Source organism: Electrophorus electricus, chromosome 24 (genome assembly GCF_013358815.1).
Source record: "Electrophorus electricus isolate fEleEle1 chromosome 24, fEleEle1.pri, whole genome shotgun sequence".
Taxonomy (NCBI): Eukaryota; Metazoa; Chordata; class Actinopteri; order Gymnotiformes; family Gymnotidae; genus Electrophorus; species Electrophorus electricus.
The window spans coordinates 11,539,945-11,554,944 of NC_049558.1; the positions used below are offsets into that span (position 1 = coordinate 11,539,945).

The 15,000-nt window shown below is 44.8% G+C and overlaps 1 protein-coding gene across 1 annotated transcript in view; it reads right to left on the reverse strand.

Moving 5' to 3' along the window:
* The window catches only part of cdh26.1 (cadherin 26, tandem duplicate 1), an 18,153-nt gene extending 4,262 nt beyond the window's left edge, over positions 1-13,891 (reverse strand). Inside the window, exons 1-13 of the mRNA XM_035522666.1 lie at positions 13,808-13,891; positions 8,344-8,406; positions 8,118-8,213; positions 7,357-7,512; positions 7,052-7,199; positions 5,453-5,637; positions 5,232-5,360; positions 4,461-4,646; positions 4,074-4,351; positions 3,719-3,861; positions 1,677-1,907; positions 852-1,073; positions 435-559 (exon numbers count right to left, since the gene is read on the reverse strand). Of these exons, the coding sequence (XP_035378559.1) occupies positions 435-559; positions 852-1,073; positions 1,677-1,907; positions 3,719-3,861; positions 4,074-4,351; positions 4,461-4,646; positions 5,232-5,360; positions 5,453-5,637; positions 7,052-7,199; positions 7,357-7,512; positions 8,118-8,213; positions 8,344-8,406; positions 13,808-13,843 (1,998 nt within the window). The 5' untranslated portion in view covers positions 13,844-13,891. The remainder of the gene's footprint in view (positions 1-434; positions 560-851; positions 1,074-1,676; positions 1,908-3,718; positions 3,862-4,073; positions 4,352-4,460; positions 4,647-5,231; positions 5,361-5,452; positions 5,638-7,051; positions 7,200-7,356; positions 7,513-8,117; positions 8,214-8,343; positions 8,407-13,807) is intronic.
* Between the last annotated feature and the right edge of the window lie 1,109 nt (positions 13,892-15,000).

Sequence of the window (15,000 nt, forward strand, 5' to 3'; positions counted from 1 at the left end):
AGTTATGGAATATGGAAAGACAAGGTTGGGCATAGTGGGATAGGTTCGGGAATAGTGGGATAGGGTCGGGAATAGTGGGATAGGGTCGGGAATAGTGGGATAGGGGGAGGTATTTATGTAGCAGGGTAGGGTATAGATATGAGATATGATAATTAAAACTTATTATTAAAAAAAACAAAACAAGTGAAGGGTTATTTAAAAAAACATGGTACTGGACCACACACCCTTATGAGAGAGCCTCCCCCCCATGGTACTGGACCACACACCCTTATGAGAGAGCCTCCCCCCCATGGTACTGGACCACACACCCTTATGAGAGAGCCTCCCCCCCATGGTACTGGACCACACACCCTTATGAGAGAGCCTCCCCCCCATGGTACTGGACCACACACCCTTATGAGAGAGCCTCCCCCCCATGGTACTAGACCACACACCCTTATGAGAGAGCCTCCTCCCTCTTCATTGTAGTGGATGAGGGTTTGGTTCTTGTCATCTTCCAGGTACACTTCAAACATCTTTTTCTCTCGACACTCGCAGAAGAAAAACAAGCACAGAAGCACTGAAACACACACACATACACACATACACACACCACAACAAGACGTGTCAACACCTGCAGTGATCCAGACAATGAAAGTTATCAGTGTGGAATGGAGAACTACACCGAGACATGTTTCTCTTGGTAACTTGCCAATATAAAACATTCCTGGGAAGAGTAGCCAGTATCTGCCATTATAGTGGAGAGCAGTTTTGTAACCAGATTCCCACTAACACACAAACGGCCCTCATTTGCATATCAAGTTTTACGGCGGGTGGTACTGGAGCTGTTGTTGTGAGACAGAGAGACTCACGGGCCAGGACGAACAGGGCTGCCAACAGAGCCAGTATGGCCATGGGGTGCAGGCGAGACGAGCGTGGTAGCAGACTCCTGCACTCATCATCCTCTCCACAGTCGCACACCACTACGTTCAGGACGTTGTGGCCTGCCACTCCCTGCTGGTCCTCGATGTGCAGTGGCACCGAATAGTTCCCATAGGCCAGGCTCCGGAGGCTGACTAGCGAGGTTCTCGGCCCTGTGAAACACGCAGGGCGAGGACAGGAAATTGGTAGATCAGGCGACGTCCTTGCACGGGAAAGCCGGGTGCATTAATCATTCTAACGATGTAAGAGGGTGTGGGCTGACGCGCTACGTGCTTTGTGCTTTATGCGGAGAATGGAATGTTTGACAGGTTGGTTCTATAATTTAGTTCTCTCTAAATAATACTACATACGAGCGTTCAAATGATGAAAACGTAAATGTAATAAAAATTTGTTAAAAATTAAATGATAGGACAGTTTTTTTGCAGTTAGGTAATGGGGGAAATTTGTCTCTTCCATTTTTCAGCTGTTGTGAGACATCAGTTACAGGATTTAAGAGACAAATTCCTCCCATTACTCACCGCGGCCTTTAAGGTGCCTTACCTGCTGTATACGCAGACTAGGATCTGGTAAGTGATCCCGGGAGAAAGGTTGGATGTAAACAAACACTACCATGGTAGTTCAGCCAGTGAATGCCCCTCCCTGTTTGTGGATCTTACGTACAGCAAAAAGGTTTTGGGAACCTCTAGCTGGTCCTAAAAATAGTAACATGCATCGGTTCTGATGCGCTGCGACCTTTGACCTGCTCCCGCACTTACCTGTGTTGGGGTGAATCTTCCACGTGTCTTTTAGGTCTCCATTTTCACTTCCCAGAGAGAAGGAGAAGGGACCCGCGAACGGAGCGGCATCGTTGTCGTAGGGCTCCACCACCACGTGGTCAGCCTTGTTCCCGCACATCACAGAGCTGCCGTTCACCAGGCGAGGGCTGTTATCATTCATATCTCCCAGGTGGACCACCAGGGTGCCGGTCCCAGTGGCTGGAGGATCCGCTATGGCACACAGATGGAGAAGGGATCTACTGAAGGGATCTACTGAAGGGATCTACTGAAGGGATCTACTGAAGGGGTCCACTGAAGGGATGGCACAGCACACAAGATGGAAACACATGGCACCTGTGTGGGGGCGTGGCCCAAAACACATGGCACCTGTGTGGGGGCGTGGCCCAAAACACATGGCACCTGTGTGGGGGCGTGGCCCAAAAGCAAAACATCAAATGTGTAAATGTAAGACAGAAATGCTAACAAACGAGTTTCGACTACAGAATCTTGAAATGCATGTCGAGCCCCATCAGTGTTTATTAGCCGAGAATTCACAGTGAATCTAACACACTTTTGTTTCAGTTGCTCCACAGATTCAGTCTGGCTTTGGCCCAGTCTGGTAGCACTTTCTCTGGCAAGTTTTAAACCGGATTATAATCTTACTCTGTTGAGTCACATGCACAGATTAATCCACAATGAGAGGAGCCACTGATGGAGGATCAGAATGACTCCACCTGGAGTAACTTCTGAGGATCAGCTGAAGCCTTTAAACCAGAATAACTGCTTCCTGAATGCTGTGCACACATACAGTGCCAGTCAAACACTGACACACCTGACTGTATTATTATAGTACCAATAACAATGATAAACATTATTATTGTTAACTTGTAATAATAATAGTGTAACGGCCCGAGTGCCGCAGATACAGAATCACTCCACAGAGACTGACGTTTATTGACAACAGCACTCACATCTAACACACGCGGTGAACACAAACACAGGTGCTGAGGCACAAACATGAACTCTAACAGGAACAATAAGTGAACAATGACGACAACGCACACACTCACAAGGGTTTAAATAACTACAAACACAACACGACTAAACCGACGCAGGTGTGCGCTTAGCAACGTAGGTGTGGTTACAAACTCCTATTGCACGCGGCGGGCCGAACCACGTGACCAATGGAATGGGAGCGTTCTGTGACAAATCATTGTTATTGTATTATTATGTTATTATAATATAATGTCTTTATAGTATAATAATGATGATGGTTATTATTATTAAAGTAATAATATTAGTAATAATAAAAAACATAGTTATTATTGAATTAATAATAATAGTTTTGTTATAATAATATAATGTTTTATAATAAAACGATGATGATTCTGATTATTATTAATAATAATAAAGTTAATTTTAAATAATCTCTGCAAGTTCCTCCCCCTACAAGTACTCCTGCATATGATTGGCTGCCCCAGAAAGCAGGTAAGCGCCTAAAGGATGAGCTGGTGTCAACTTCTGTTTCGGTCATTCGCAACCGTCATTCACAGCATTCATCTGCTGTGCTCTGTCCATTTGTCCACCATTTCCCTATTTATTGACGAGCAGATTAGACATGTGACAGGCCTGATGTTGCATCTCTGAATTATTTAGTCTAAAAAAGCTCTGTATTAGTGGCATGTCGCAAGACAACAACTAAAGGGAGACCACATTTCGAAGAAGCTCTTACTAACCAGACACCTTTTTATCCAGAGCTGCTTATGTGAGTAGTACAGGTCAAACAGGCAAAGGTTAAGAGTCAGGAGCCCACCAGTGGCAATGGGTTAATCATGGGGCTTGAACCAGCAACCTTATAACTACTACTTTAGTAGCTTACGTGCTGTGCTATACCTCCCACCTAGATGTTCTAGTGGAGCCCAGAACACCTAATGTATGTTAAATTAAACACATGAAACACAACACTGCTAGTTCTTATAGACCACAAAACACCCACACGATCCAAAACAAGAGCTGTGTGTGTTTGCGCGGTGATGCCTTACCATCGTCTATTGCGTGAATCACGACAGTGTAGGTGCTGTTTTTGACAAATGGTGACTCACGATCCATCTTCTTTACCGAGGTCACAGTTCCTGTTTTTGGGTCTATAGACATCCACTTAGCTGGATCTTCTGCTATTTCAAACCTTCACACACACACACACACACACACACACACACACGGTGTCATGCGATGCTATGTGATGCTGCATGTTGAACATTCTGTTATCTTAGCCTTCATTCCTAATCTGGTACCCTGGCGAGAATTAGGAAGTTTCTATTAGGAGTTTCTAAAACCCTCCCTTCATGTCGTCCACCCAAGCAGGACAGGGAGGTCTTCTCCACTTTCCCAACACACCTGATTTTGGTTTTGTCCGAGTCCACGTCTGTAACGCTGGGCTGGTACAGCACATCCCCAGGTTTGTCTTCCTCTTTCCTGTACACCTTCACAACACTCTTCTGGAACACTGGCGGGTCATTCACATCGATCACCTTCACCAGGACCTTAGCCGTGTTGGGCTTTTCTTTCTCTGGTCCTGTCCTCACTGGTTTACCATCCACACACCTGAACAGTGGCTCCTCGTTCTCCACCGCTAACTCCAGCTCCGTCACGGTTGTCTTTTCGTAGTCTTTCCCCTGGGATACAAGGACATACATGTCCAGGAGAGGGAGAAAACACACTGACCTCCGAGCAACACAATATCTACAACATCACACTGACCTATCGAGAGCTATCGGTGTCTACCTTGATGACCGTTAGTACGCCTTCGTTGGTAACCGGGTCCGTCTCTATCTTGTAGTTGCCTTGTTCATTACCCTTGACGATGGTGTAAACTGCCCTGGAGCCTGGACTGTTGGGGTTATCCTTGTCCAGCACAGATACCCGTAAAATCTCTGTATTGATTTGCATCTCCAAAACTTGAGTGTTGTACTGAAACGAGAGTTTTTAAGGTAGTTGTCACTGTAACGTGTGGTAGCCCGAGTGCCGCAGGGCGAGGCACAGGATGCACACACTCTCTTCGACATGGACAAAAATTTCATTGAAACATAAAGACGACGGCACTCACGTGCGTTACAAACAATGAACGCAACACGGTTACCACTGAACAAACACGATTACATTTAACAACGGCAAGAAAACCAACGCTCAACGTCCGCACATTATGCCAACAATAACCGACAAGATTGCACACAACAAGTTTTTGAATACACGAAGACTAACACAATACAGGTGTGTGCAGGTGTGGCTGCAGAGACGACCCTCTTACTGCACGTGGCTGGCCAAACCACGTGCCTCGCGGGACAGTTACGCTGTGACACTATCAAAAGCTTTTGTGAATATAGAGTACAGTAGGATTCATGCAAACATCTGGTGGATTTCTTAACGATTATTATATTTAGAAAAAGGAGCGTGGCAAGATCAAGTTCACACGTTTAATCGAAATGTGTTTTTTTTTCTGCTGTGCACACATTAAGCACACGCAGCTGCTGGAATGACAGGTTTGTGCAGACTCACCGTGGAGGCGTTGAACACAGGTGCGTGAGTGTTAGAGTCTGAGATGTTGATGATGATGGTTGCGGTAGAGGAGAGAGAGGGAGTTCCATGATCACGGGCTTCAACAAGCAATGTGTACTTGTTCACTTTCTAAAGAAAGCACACAATACACGTGAGCTTTAATGTATATGTGTGTGGGTTCGTACTGTGTGTAAGGAGAGACCGGACATGTGAGTGCTCACATCGTAATCAAAGCATCCGCTGAAGACGAGCTGACTGACTTCATTGATCCTCCTGCTGTTCTGCACCATCTGCAGCGAGATCTGCGGCTGCGTGGGCTCCTGAGACACCAGCCTCATGGAGATGCGAGAGTTGTCTGTGTTCTGCTCATCTATGTCGCTGGCCTGCAGTGAAACTGGCAGTTGTCCTGGCACAGGGTCAGAGGGCATGACAAACATTAGAGTTTCCTTAAAAACTACAACAAATAAAAATAATAATAGATATCTACAATAATAAACTACAGTAAAAGATTTTAGATTTATATAAAGACATGCATATGCAAATGTTTTGTAAACGTTGTATACGTTCCTACATATGCCGTGCTTCAGTGCGAGCGAGGATACTGTCTGTGAAACAGGGAGGAGCCCAGAGCAGCCACACAAAAACAAACAAACAGACTCGACACCCGTGTGAACGGCTGAACGGTTCCTGCAACAGTCAAACTTATTCTGCTTCTCCTGTCTGGACTGCACATGGGAAATCTGTTTCAGTTGTTTTCACACTATGGTTGGAAACCTGTGACTCACAGTCAAGGCAGCTGGTTGAAGTTTATTCCATTAGCCCGTTGTCAACCGTGGGTACGGTTAATGTTTGGTGAAGTCAGAGTGTCCTCATCACCATGGGCCCTCACTGACAATCACCGACCATCGTTGACCTCACTGACCATCTACTGAGAGCAGGTAACCTTCAGCTCTCCACGTGTGTCACTAGTCACCTGCGCCTCTCAAATCACACGTGTGCCACTAGTCACCTGCGCCTCTCAAATCACACGTGTGCCACTAGTCACCTGCGCTTCTCAAATCACACGTGTGTCACTAGTCACCTGCGCCTCTCAAATCACACGTGTGCCACTAGTCACCTGCGCCTCTCAAATCACACGTGTGCCACTAGTCACCTGCGCCTCTCAAATCACACGTGTGCCACTAGTCACCTGCGCCTCTCAAATCACACGTGTGCCACTAGTCACCTGCGCCTCTCAAATCACACGTGTGTCACTAGTCACCTGCGCCTCTCAAATCACACGTGTGCCACTAGTCACCTGCGCCTCTCAAATCACACGTGTGCCACTAGTCACCTGCGCCTCTCAAATCACACATGTGCCACTAGTCACCTGCGCCTCTCAAATCACACGTGTGTCCACTAGTCACCTGCGCCTCTCAAATCACACGTGTGCCACTAGTCACCTGCGCCTCTCAAATCACACGTGTGCCACTAGTCACCTGCGCCTCTCAAATCACACATGTGCCACTAGTCACCTGCGCCTCTCAAATCACACGTGTGTCACTAGTCACCTGCGCCTCTCAAATCACACGTGTGTCACTAGTCACCTGCGCCTCTCAAATCACACGTGTGCCACTAGTCACCTGTGCCTCTCAAATCACATACATGAAATGTCGCTCATTACTAATGATGGCTCTGGAAACTTCCATTTGTTTAAAGTCAGAACATTCCAAGCTAAACTCTTCCTTCTCCTCCCACAGGAAGAAGATGATGAAGGCGATGCCATCTTGGGTGGATCGCTCCTTGAATCATAGAGGTATGAGACGTGAGTGTGGCCTAACCTTCTTTTATGTTCTCTGGAAACTGTGTGATTAACAGTGCAGGGCTGAATAAAGGAGCATTGTCATTCTTATCCTTTATGGCCATGTTGAAAGCCAGAGTTTTGTCAAGAATTTCATCTGTTATTCGGTCGTGCACGTCAAATTTCACCTAGACATTAGCAAAGTGCAATAAGACAGGAAGACCTGTTTTAAGAACCAATATCTAAATAATAATGATTCATTAAATATGACTAGATTTTGAAATGTTTAACATCCAAAACAATAACACAAAAATGAAGTTTTAAAATACACTTAAAAAGACTTACAAGGAAGAACGGATGTAGTTCTCTGTCTATGGGCTTGTGTATAAAGACCTCTCCTGTCCTGTCATTAATGCTGAACACGCCCACCGGGTCCTCGTTCACACCCTGTCCACTGATACTGAACCTGAGCGTGTGGTTCAACTCCTTATCATTGAACAGCTGGCGATAAGCACGAGAGAGAGGGAGAGAGAGAAAGAATGCAATATATATACATATAAAACTTTCAGTAACCATTTCTATAGGCAAACAATTATTTCTAATTAAAATATGAAATAATCGTCATACTAAGATATGATCAAAAACAGCTCAGTCCAGTTGTCTTAGCAAACACTAGTTTGGCCTGATTTTAACACTTATTTAGATATTTAAGCCCTTTAAATAATTGATTGGTTCTCGGGTTCACAATTTTCCTGATTGATTGATTATTTTAAAAGCTGTAATCACAGAAATCTGTTTCTTTGTAGAATCATCAAATTGTGTCATGAGTGTACAGCTCTGTCCTGATTAATTGGCAGTGAGAATCACATGGTAGTGATAAAGATGGAATTTCACTTTACAGATTAAAACACAAGCGTTCTCCTAGCATCTGTTTCCTGGCAACCATGAACCTCAGGTGAAGGGTGAGTCTTCCTTCTAGCTTCTATTTCTGTTTCTAGTGACTCAGATATCAGTGATGAATTTCTCTGACTGATCAACTGCTCAGTCAATATCCCCCCTACAGGCTCTCCCACAGCCTTAGCCACGCCCCCCGCAGGCTGTTGTACCTCAGTGGCCAGTCTGGGGAAAGGTCCAGGATCCTCCTCTTCTAGTTCAATGGTGGACAGTACCCACCTCCGTTTCGTTCGGACCAGCACCGTATCCTTGGAGGCAAAGACAGAGCCGTGACGGAATGACAGACGCAGTTTCACTGTTTGAGGTTTTACATTCATTCATAGTAGATTTTTTTCATTGTTCAGGACTGTAAGCGCAAGCTCTTTGGCATATACACACATGCTTCTCTCTGTCCTGATGTTCCTTGGTCCTCTGTTTGCTGTGTGTAGTCTCTGCCCACAGCTGCAGAATGTAAACAGGCAACATGCTTACTTTACAATTACTTTACAATTACTTTACAATACTGACCCAGAATGCCAACAATGAACAACACTGTGACATTGTGAAGGTTTCATAATTGACTCATAACACAGTATCTTCAAGATGCTATTAGACTCAAAAAATCCCTGCAACCTCCCCAACCCCGGATCAAGAAAGTTGGTTCATTCCATCTGTCTGCATGTCTGTCTGTCCAATCCATCTGTCTTTGTAGATGAAGCTACAGTTCCCATAATAACTCTCCACCCTCGAAGTACTGGGATGTGTCCATAAATGTTTCACACACGCCGAAGGAATATTGATCTTCTTCACCGACGACTCTGCCTCATTTACGATGAAAGACAATAAAAAAAAATCAATTCATCAGTGAAAAAAGATAAATGACCTGTTCTTTTTTTCATAACTTATCAAGAACTTATCTTTTTATCATCGCAGTAGTGATGAAAACATTTGGAAGTAAGAGTGGTGAAGATTTATACATAGTCCTCACTAGACCTCATCTCCAAAAAAATATTCAGACTGAATAATAAGAGATTTATCACCTGTAAACAGAAGTGTGAGTTATGCTAGGCTCTGCACAGAATAACATGTAGCATTGTTTGTAAAAGAAATTGCTCATTTTGATCTGACCACTTTGCCAGGTCCTGTTATTACCTGGATGGTCTCAGCCTGGTTGGCTTTTCCTGGAGATTCTTTTCCAGTGTTACAGCTGTAGTGTTTTGCTCATATTCATAAATGAAAGATCAACATTTTACGCTGCAGGACACAGAAGCCATAGGTGTGTGGCTTCAAGAAATATCTGTGTGGCTTCACAACGCAGCCACAACCTCGGACGCGTTCAGACTAGCCACCACAGTCAGGAAATGAAGGGACACTAGAGAGCCACAGTTCTTAAGGGTTGCTGTTACAGCACTCCACTGCCTTACAGTGTGAGACAAGCCCCTCAGTCCTTACAGTGTGAGACAAGCCTCTCAGTCCTTACAGTGTGAGACAAGCCCCCTCAGTCCTTACAGTGTGAGACAAGCCCCCTCAGTCCTTACAGTGTGAGACAAGCCCCTCAGTCCTTACAGTGTGAGACAAGCCCCCTCAGTCCTTACAGTGTGAGACAAGCCCCTCAGTCCTTACAGTGTGAGACAAGCCCCTCAGTCCTTACAGTGTGAGACAAGCCCCCACAGTCCTTACAGTGTGAGACAAGCCCCCACAGTCCTTACAGCGTGAGACAAGCCCCTCAGTCCTTACAGTGTGAGACAAGCCCCCACAGTCCTTACAGTGTGAGACAAGCCCCCTCAGTCCTTACAGTGTGAGACAAGCCCCTCAGTCCTTACAGTGTGAGACAAGCCCCTCAGTCCTTACAGTGTGAGACAAGCCCCCACAGTCCTTACAGTGTGAGACAAGCCCCCACAGTCCTTACAGCGTGAGACAAGCCCCTCAGTCCTTACAGTGTGAGACAAGCCCCTCAGTCCTTACAGTGTGAGACAAGCCCCCACAGTCCTTACAGTGTGAGACAAGCCCCTCAGTCCTTACAGTGTGAGACAAGCCCCCACAGTCCTTATAGTGTGAGACAAGCCCCTCGGTCCTTACAGTGTGAGACAAGCCCCCACAGTCCTTACAGTGTGAGACTAGCCCCTCAGTCCTTACAGTGTGAGACAAGCCCCCACAGTCCTTATAGTGTGAGACAAGCCCCTCGGTCCTTACAGTGTGAGACAAGCCCCCACAGTCCTTACAGTGTGAGACTAGCCCCCACAGTCCTTACAGTGTGAGACAAGCCCCTCGGTCCTTACAGTGTGAAACAAGCCCCTCGGTCCTTACAGTGTGAGACAAGCCCCCACAGTTCTTAGAGTGTGAGACAAGCCCCACAGTCCTTACAGTGTGAGACAAGCCCCTCAGTCCTTACAGTGTGAGACAAGCCCCCACAGTCCTTACAGTGTGAGACAAGCCCCTCAGTCCTTACAGTGTGAGACAAGCCCCTCGGTCCTTACAGTGTGAGACAAGCCCCTCGGTCCTTACAGCGTGAGACAAGCCCCCTCAGTCCTTACAGTGTGAGACAAGCCCCCACAGTCCTTACAGTGTGAGACAAGCCCCTCGGTCCTTACAGCGTGAGACAAGCCCCCACAGTACACTCTGAGACAAGTTCACCACACACACCCTTCCAGCCATAAAGACTGTGATGGAGATGTTACAGACTGTAAGGACTGTGGTGGAGGTGTCTCAGAGTGTAAGCACTGTGGTGTGTAGACCTACCCTTAGCCAGGACGCTGACGTGCAGGCTGTGTGTAGACCTACCCTTAGCCAGGACGCTGACGTGCAGGCTGTGTGTAGACCTACCCTTAGCCAGGACACTGACGTGCAGGCTGTGTGTAGACCTACCCTTAGCCAGGACGCTGACGTGCAGGCTGTGTGTAGACCTACCCTTAGCCAGGATGCTGACGTGCAGGCTGTGTGTAACTAAATGATTAGCTGCCATCATAAATATTACAAAAGGAAGTGAGTGACAGACTTTTTTGAACTGACAAAACCTCTCCAATTAAGAAAACACACCCCTTTGTGCCAAAGGCAAAATGCAAGAACAATGAAGGTGTAATGACAATAATAGTTGAATTGACTAATGAATCTGACTGAGTCGGCTGTGTAATTATGAGCTATGCTGGTACTATTCTAGTGTTGTAAGTGAGTGTGCAGCTTTAGCATGAACTAATCTAAGTTAAATCAGGGTAATTAGAGGAAGTTTGTTCCTATGGGTGGTGGAAAGCTATTCCAAATCAAGGACTCTCTTATGCCCGTAACATATCGATGTCAGAAGTTTGATTAAAGTTGTCACTCTTTGGTTAAAGGAATTGGGGCTTTAATTTCAAAGACATGCACAGTGTAGTGAGACAACTTACAACTGAACAGATATCTACAATAATTAACTTAACAGTCAGACCCTTTAAAGTTAAAAAATGTATATGGACCAAAAGGTAACCAATGAATGTAACGGAACTAATAATACACACACACACACACACACACACACACACACACACACACACACACACACACACACTTACACACACACTTACACACACACACACACACACTCACACACACACTCACACACACACACACACACACTCACACACATACATACACTCACACTCACACTCACACATACATACACACACACTCACACATACACACTCACACACACACACACACACTCACACACACACACTCACACACATACATACACTCACACTCACACATACATACACACACACTCACACATACATACACACACACTCACACACATACATACACTCACACTCACACATACATACACACACACTCACACATACATACACACACACTCACACATACACACTCACACACACACACACCCACACTCACACACACACTTACACACTCACACACACACACTCATACACACACACACACACACTCACACACACATACATACATTCACACTCACATTCACACACTTACACACACACACTCACACACACACACACACTCACACATACACTCACACATACATACACTCACACACACTCACACATACATACACTCACACATACATACACTCACACACACACTCACACACACACACTCACACACACACACACTCACACTCACACACACACTCACATACACTCACACTCACATACACTCACACACACACATACTCACACCCTGTTGTGACTGAAGCCTTACACAAATATGCTGTAGAGCAAGGTTAAAGATCTGAAGATCTTAATACGTGCCAATTTAGCTTCCTGACTCGTGGGCAAAAGCTTAGGAATTTACCCCAGCAGGGTGGGACCAGGGATTCACTGTCCTCAAAGTAATCAGAACAAAGGCTTAAAAGGGGCTTCTACGGTGTCTCCCTGAGGAACGCTTAACAGAGGCTGTGACCAGTCTTCTGAGCTGCAGAACAAGGTTCTGTACCCCCCATTCTGACAACACAGACCATGGAGGCCAGCCTCGCAGTCTCACCTCTAAATATGAAAACAACGGTTACACTTTTTACGTGTTAAAGTCTACAAATTCTGTTCATTACAAAAAGTTGAAACCTGGAGACTACCCAGCTGAGGTACTACAGGAGTGGGAAATCTCATTCCACTGTGAACAATAAAATACATTTACTGTACAATAATCTTGAACCCCCAGGCCATCAGACGTGAGAAAATCTTTCACCAAACATCGCTCAGTTCTGCTGACACAGTAACTTATCCAGTTGTGCTCTATATATGCGCTCTATATGTGCTCTGTAACCTAGCAACAAGACTTCCCCCCACACAAAACCATCAGGCCATTCTCAGCCTACACCCTGTATGTACAAACAAAAACATCTGTACCACAAAAATGTCTGTGACATGGGCACCAACTCTTTACACGTAAGATTTAGTTTTGAATGGTTTCACTTACAAACTGCAAGATGATTTACATTTACGTCATATGGCAGATGCTCTTATCCAGAGAGACACAAAAGTGCTTTGTTGTTTACTCATAGAATGCATCCCAGCCTGTACAGTGAGATTTAGATTTCAAGAAAGCATTGAAGTAGAATAATGTAGAAATACAGGGATCACTGCTGACGCTTAGATATGCAAACCACAAAACAAGCTCCAACTCAGACAACAATAAGTGCAATAAACAATGCCCTACAACAAGTACCAGAGTTTCAGTTAACATGGGTGCAGGATCAGTGGTGATTTTAATATTTATACTTTTTAATAACCGTTTAAAACTCACAGTTAAGACTGTACCTTTTTATTCCCTATATCACAATGGGGTATTATGATCTTTTGTTGAGGTCAGACTTGCTGTGGAAGTTCTTCTACAAACCCAGAGCCGAAACTGCCCTGAAGTTGTTAGTCTAACGTAGCAAATGTAAACAACTCCGTGCCGCCTTGGAAACATCATTAGCAGACTCCAAAAACTACTTTGTCCTTGGAAGAGTTTGTTTATGCCCACAGGTTACACCACACACTGAAATTCTCAGAAGTGTAGTTATGTGGGAGATGGAGCACTTTGGACCAAACTAGACCCAAGATTACGAGATGCCCAAACTCCCCAGCGTGTCGGAGACCGTGGAAGCGGGTGGCACAGCCATACACAACTCAGGGAAGACTTTAAACAGGTAAATAAAACATAATACATAGATTTCACACGGAAAATAAATGCACCGCTATCATAAGTAGTTATACAAACGTTTCTGGTGGTGTCTGACCACACTTACTATTCAGTCATGCTTCCTTTATTTTAAGACTATAAAAAAGATTAATACGAGACATTGCATTAACACACTGGATGTTGTAGGCAGAACAAACTGAATTTTCAAGATAGAAATATTTTCTGCACATACCGCCAACAGAAGTAGAAAAACGCAGGAGATTCTCATCCTGACGTGATTTAACGCCTTGTTTCCAAGAAGACAATTTTAGCTGATGGTATACGAGCTATCCCACAGTTCTTTATACCTCTATAACGTAACCTTGCCTGAGGGGTCTCTCTCTCTCTCTCTCTCTGTGTGTGTGTACGTGCTATATATGCCAGTAAACATGCTCCTAAATGTCATTTATCTGCAGGGCTCAGGTGTGGGTGTGGCCATGGTTCCGTGACCAGGTAGAGGAATACAAACAGGCGCCTACTTTTGCTCTGCTTTCTGCGCTGTGTCTCAGGTGTGTGCTGCGTCTCAGGTGTGCACCTCTAGTGGCCATGTGCCCTATGGCGGATCCAGCTATGCTAACTGTTCTTGTTATGTCTGGTCTTAAATGATACATAAAGAGGAAAATTTTACATTTCATTGATTTATTTGTAGCATATTTATTAGCTTTCAACAGAACATTATAAATACATACAAAACATACAAAAATATGCATACAATTTATTACCAAGTAAATTAATACTATGTTTAGCTCTTATATAATTTGTAGCTTCCAGCAACAACCAAAGGTGATTTTTATGTTAGCTAAAGAATTTCTGAATGTTTATATCAATAGTCCTGGATTATTCGCATTTTTCATTACAGTAATAAAACTCCGTTCACATGGATCTCAGCATGTACACAGTTAAATGGACGTAGACTTAGCATTGAATCTGGCACATCCAAATAACATCCCCCCCCCCACACACACACACGGTTTTTCGGTTTTCTGGGCAGGTGTGGGAGCTTTTCTGACAAGATTGTAAGTACTTATGTCAGTACATGCTATATGAGCAGGAGACTAGCACACTGATGGCCCTAAGTTCAGCTCGGTTCAGTTGAGCCTCGAGATAGCGCACGTGTAATGATTGAATAGTGTGTCGCAGGGTGACAGAGAGGCAGTGAGTCAGGAATGTCAGTCATAAGTGGGTAAATGCATTCTGAACGTATGTACACATAGTTGCATGTCAAACGTGTGTCTTAAATTCTTGTGGATAACCAAAAATATTCTGTTTATTATGTCTACTTATCATGAAAAAAAGAAGGTTTGAAAACAGTACAAGGCATTATATTGTCAACCAGGTGTAGTAGAGAAATGTAAACATAAAGATGGGATTTATTTCTGTCTGGCT